The following is a 6,056-nucleotide window of genomic DNA, read 5'->3' as shown; positions in this document are numbered from 1 at the left end:
AACATGATTTGATGGATAGAACAGAGAAAGAATGTATGTGTTGATTGATCATCACTCTATTGCTTTGACACAGTCTTACAAACAATGTCATGTCATATCAATTAACCATTTAACTGTTCTGGAAATTTTCATATCAACCATTTTTGTCTTTATCTTTCTCTCTCACCTTTTTCCATGCAAGATTTTCACTGTCATAATCACATTATCAATAAAAGTTTTGGTTTTTTCCTTGCAATTCTGACACACATGAAAAAAAAATAGATGCTTAGAATTAACTTTACATTCTTCTCCTTTGCCATCACCACAATTTAAGAAAGTGTATCAAAAAACAAATCTTTTAAGATTAAGGTTTTTGTTGTAGACAAAGATTGTCTCATAAAAATGTCTTCTTTCTTGTCTTTCTTGTCTCTTATTGTCTTGTTTGTGTTTCTTTTGTTTACAAGAAATGTACATGGTGATGATCAAGATATGGTTATGGAAGAGAAAGAGTTGTTAGGATTGTTTGAAGTTATGGAAGCACTTTTAGATGAACCTGATTTTTCACAAACACATCCTTTACCATGTAGTGATACACCATGGCCAGGGATTGAGTGTGAAGTTAGCATTGATGATGATGATGATGATAGTAACAATGAAACACAAATCTTTCATGTCACAAAGATTCATGTTGGTCCTGATATTCTCTCACCCCCTTGTAAGCCTTCTGCTTATTTATCAGAATCACTTTTGAAACTCACTTTTTTGAAAACACTTTCACTTTTCAACTGTTTTGTTACTTCAAATGTGACACTGCCTAAGGCTTTGTTTGGTTCTTTTTCTTCATTAGAACACATTGCTTTACAATCTAACACAAAACTCTATGGAGAAATACCTTCAAGTTTGGGCTTTGTTCCTAATCTTAGAGTCTTGAGCTTGTCACAAAACAGCTTAAGTGGTAGCATTCCAAAGGAGATTGGAGATTTAGCTTTTCTTGAGCAGCTTGATTTGAGTTATAATAATCTCATTGGTCAAATTCCCAATGAGATTAAAGGGTTGAAAAGTTTAACCATTTTGGATCTTAGTTGGAATAAGCTTGAAGGGAATTTACCTTACACTATTGGAGAACTTCAACTTCTACAAAAAGTTGATTTAAGCTCAAACAAGCTTAATGGAAAACTACCTTCTAATTTAGGCAATCTCACAAGGTTAGTCTTACTTGATCTAAGTCACAATTTTCTCAATGGCCCATTTCCTCAAAACATGCAAAGTTTGAAACTTTTGGAGTATCTAATCATTGATAACAATCCCATCAAATCAATGATACCTCACTTCATAGAAAATCTTTGGAATCTCAAATCAATAAGCTTTTCACATTGTGGACTATTTGGTTCCATACCAAATATTTTCACTTTGTTGAACAATCTTTCATCTCTCTCCTTAGACAACAACACTCTCATTGGAAATGTTCCACAAAATCTAGCTTTGCTACCAAACTTAGATCAACTTAATATAAGCTACAACAAGTTGAATGGTGTTCTTCATTTTTCAAATGAGTTTGTTACAAAGCTTGGTAAAAGGTTAGATGTGAGAGGAAACAATGAGCTTTGTGTTGAAGATGATAGAGGAACAAACAAGAATCTCTCTTCATATTTGGAGATTTCATCTTGTGTTGGTTTAAGAGATGTTAGTGACAAATCTTTTGCAGGAATAAAGCCATCATGGATCAAAAGTAACATGAGTTCAAATTCAGCTTGTTTGGATCTAAGAGTTGTGTTTTTTACATTGGTTTTATGTTTTGTATTTAGTATAGTTAATTTGTGTTAGTGAAATAATTGGCTTGTAGTGTTTTTATTGAATGAAATGGTTTACTCATAATGTTATCTATATTTGGATAGTGAAACTTTATCTCATTAAAGTGTTTTCATAGGTAATGTTATTGTTGGATTTGGTGTAAATATCTATTTTTGGACTTGAAATTGTAGGGAGTTGTCAATTTAGTAGTACTCCATTATTTCAAAGTAATAGTTGAAATTGCAAAGTGTTAATCAAATTTGGTGTATTTTTGAAATGATGTTGAGTACTTTAGATTTTGCAGAAATTGAAGTTAATTTCGGTTATTGTGTCAATCTCAAATCTAATTCAAACATGCATTTAAAGCATGTTTGAATTCGCAATAACATTCCAAATATGAAATTGTAATTTTTTACAAAAAACTATGTTTTATAATCTTTGAGATCTTTATAAATCAAGTGTGATTTGAAATATACAATCGACATTTCTATGTGCTTTATTTATCAGATGTGCAACCGTATACTAACCGTACTAAAGATCATTTCAAAATATTTAACTAAAATAGTTAGGCTTAATTGCAATTTTGGTCCCTCTATTATTCATTTTTCTGAGTTTTGGTCCCCCTATTTTAAAATTTGGAATTTTAGTCCCTTTGTTTTAGTTTTTTGAGGATTTTGGCCCCACTATAAATCCGAAGGCAATTTTTAATGAAATGGAACTCAAATTAATGACATGTTCAACATAAATCTTAAATAAAAATAGCTTTTTTGAATAGATTATTGCTGAATTGGCATTGACACATCATCAATATGAGCGTCATTTCATTTAAAATTGCCTTCGAATTTGCAGGGGGACCAAAATCCTCAAAAAACTAAAATATAGGGACTAATATTCCGGATTTTAAAATAGAGGGACCAAAATCCAAATAAATGGATAATGGAGGGACCAAAATTGCAATTAAGCCAAATAGTTATCTTAGAATCTTGAATCTTAATTTTTTTTATAAAAAAATATAATTGCTCTATGCCACTTTAAAAGAGCAAGAATCTTTCTCAAAATTTCTCAACATAGAAGAACTGTCCTACAAACTAGTATAGAGAATCCAAATTCTCGATATATCTAACAGTTTTTGCAATCCACTCCTAACAAATCCTAACAAAGAGTAAGTTTATTATTTCATCTTCATTATATATATTAAATGTATCCGCACCATTTCAGTTATTCAGTTTCAAATTTAATTTCAATTCACCCTTCTTTCTCATATACTGACTTGAGCGTTTTTATAAGTCAGCTCTCTCTTCATTGCACCTGAAGGTCATATTCGCCATTATCTCCGATCCTCACTCCATTTCTGGTTCCAGTACAAAGCAGTGGCGCAAATTGTGGGAAACAACTTGTAATTCTTGTGTTCTCCACAATTTCACATTTCCTCTTCAATTTATCAGTTGGTAACCTTCGTAAGTCATCGAATCCAAAGCACTCTAAATTGAACACCAAGATCTGTCGCGTTCGATCCAATAAAGCATCGTTTCAATTTTGATTTCCTAAGTTTCTAGATCTTTGATTCCTACGCTTCCAAGTAATGGTGGGATCTAAAGCTACCCGCTCTGCTGCATTGCGAGAAGTCGCTACCGCAATTCATGCAGCGGTCAATTAGACCTCCAATTAGACCTTCGATTCCACCTCGAGTTTCACAACTTGAAGCCTTACCTGATTTCCAACTAGTACGAGCTAATCTTGGATTCCAATGAGCCAACGATTTGTTAAATAATATGTAAAACATCGTTTGTCAACAAAATTCATAAGTAATAGATGAAAGATTGTTTCTCCTCGAAAAGAGCCTTCACAACGCTCCATCATGAGGCTTTATCAAGGAGAATTCAAACTGTCATCCCTGAGCCGACCGCGACGAAGAAAGACAAAGCTCTTAAGTTGAAGAATCAACAAAGGAGCAAGAAACACAAAAGTCCTCCCCAAAGCCCCGAGGGAGACCGAAGCATCCACACTCCTCCCCAAATCAAGTAGAAAATAAATTGTTTAAGAATCAGCAAAAGCAACTTCTATGGAGAAGCTATCCAAGTTGGGCGAATACAATGAAAAAGAATAATCGGACGAGCACACACAACTTGTCAATGAGCCGCTGAACTACTTTAGTCTCGTTGAAACCTCTAAATGCAAGTTATTTGTGCTAACTCGGGTTGGGTCGGCCAGACAATGGTTCAATGATCTTCCAAACGGGTGTATTCAACCATAGACGGATTTCTACAAAAGAATCACTTCTCACTTTATAACCCAAAAAAGACAATCGATGATTGTAGTTTCTTTGAGCAAGATCATTTAAAGGAAGAAGGAAAGCTTGCAATCTTATATCGAGTTGTGGTAGAGGGAGCATACTAAGACTTTAAATGTTAGATCTTTGAGAACACCCTTATATGAGACCATCCCTTCAGATTGAAGATAGGAAGGAAGAAAGTACGAACCATGCAGGAGATGTTGAGCATGGATCACTCTTACATGATCTTGGAGGAAAAATTGAATACACAAGTCGACAATCATGCTTCTTGTGACACCAACTCTAGCTGCTAGGCCAGGAAGGAGTCCCATCGTCGGAATAATGAGTTTGAACGGGGAATGCAGGGACGGTGTGACTAGTACACGTTGTAGAATGCATCTCAAGAAAAGATCTACTAAGACTGTTCTAACATAAACTTTTGAAATGTAGGGATTAGACCCCTTTTCCCATCAGAGAGTCGTCTTGGACAGGCAAGCCAAAATATTGTCGCTTCCACAAAGGACATGGCCATAACACCGAGAGTGCATCCACCTTAAGGATGCCATTTAATATGCTATGGTTCCTGGACTCTGAGAATGTGGAAGGAACCCTTAACAAAATCTTCCCCTTGGTGATTACAACTACAACTAGGCAGTTTAATGTATCCCAAATCCTGTTTGACGATGGCAACTCTTGCAATATCAATTATTCAGAGCTCACTACTACAAAAAATGCTTTTAACTTCGGATGCGAAATGGGTTTTACCCCGGCTATAGAAGCTATGTAAGAAGGGCATCGTAAAAAGTAGCGACTTAACACCTCAGTTTTTAAAACATCGAGGGGTAAAATTATTTGTGCATGAGTTCGAACTCCATCATATGCACTTTTATTATTTACAATACTAGCGCCTCATATATCCATGTTTATCAATAAAATGGAGGGGTAAATTAGTTTTTTTTAAAATTAAAACTCGTTACGTTGTTTACACAGAAAATTAATAAAATAATTTATTTACCTAGAATATTACATTGTTTACACAAAAAAAAATTAATTTCTCTAAGATATAGATATTAGATCTTTAAATCATATAATTCTGAAGAAGATCAAATGATGGGTGCATAATATTCTCTATGATTTTTGCTTGCATTTGTTTCTGATATGAAAAAAAGGGTTAGACAAAAAAGGGTTAGATATATATTTAAGAACACAAACCTTAAACCCAAATAATTTTATGCTCTTGCAATCCATCATAGAGAACTCTTCATGGAAAACACTCTTGCAAACCTGAAAGTGGAAGATAGTTTTAAGAGCTTCATGATGTTTCATTATCAATTTTTGATATTCAGAATACTTTTATAATTGAAGTTATTTATGTTTCACGCGGATCACTAATAGTAGTATCTTGAGCGTTGATAGTCATGAAATGAACGATGATGATTTGACTAAGGACGGTGATGAATATCCTCAATTTTAACGCTAAATTATCCCCTCAGTTTTTAGGAAAACTGAGGTGCAAAATCTTTTTTTTAAGTTACATTATTTACACATAATATTAAAACAAAATATTGCAACAAATCCAACTTCTTAGCTCTGAGGAGTTATCTATTTCAAACATTGGAAAATGTTATATGAATTCAAGGCTTCCTACTTCTAAATAAGATATATGTTCCAACCATTGGAAAATGTTTTTCTACATTTGGAATCCATCGTAGAGTTATTTTTCAAGCTTCTTAAAGGAAATGATAAGCAGATATCCCAAAGAATGATGCAGACGAGTTAGGATTAGGGTAAAATCTATTTAAGGAGTGCTTTTATGGTAAAATATGATTATCGCATCCCTCGGTTATCATGAAAACCGACAAATTAGATAATTTAATTCACAAATAAAAATATAATAAAAAGAGAGGTTATAGTTTTGTTTTTTCCCTCGGTTATGCGAATATTTGAGGTAATATGATGTTTTAAAAACTAATTATAACATGGCGCACATGCATTAGAATCATATCACTAGAAT

At 33.5% G+C, this 6,056-nt stretch overlaps 1 protein-coding gene across 1 annotated transcript; it reads left to right on the top strand.

Annotated features, from left to right (window-relative positions):
- The first annotated feature begins 335 nt into the window (after positions 1–335).
- LOC131599979 (receptor like protein 29-like) lies at positions 336–1,863 on the top strand. The gene has a single exon (XM_058872213.1). It carries the CDS (start codon positions 382–384, stop codon positions 1,801–1,803), a length of 1,422 nt encoding a protein of 473 aa, XP_058728196.1. The 5' UTR covers positions 336–381; the 3' UTR covers positions 1,804–1,863.
- Positions 1,864–6,056: the final 4,193 nt, after the last annotated feature.

The sequence above is a fragment of the Vicia villosa genome, linkage group LG4 (assembly GCF_029867415.1).
Source record: "Vicia villosa cultivar HV-30 ecotype Madison, WI linkage group LG4, Vvil1.0, whole genome shotgun sequence".
Classification (NCBI taxonomy): Eukaryota; Viridiplantae; Streptophyta; class Magnoliopsida; order Fabales; family Fabaceae; genus Vicia; species Vicia villosa.
This window is presented reverse-complemented; position numbering and strand designations above follow the sequence as displayed.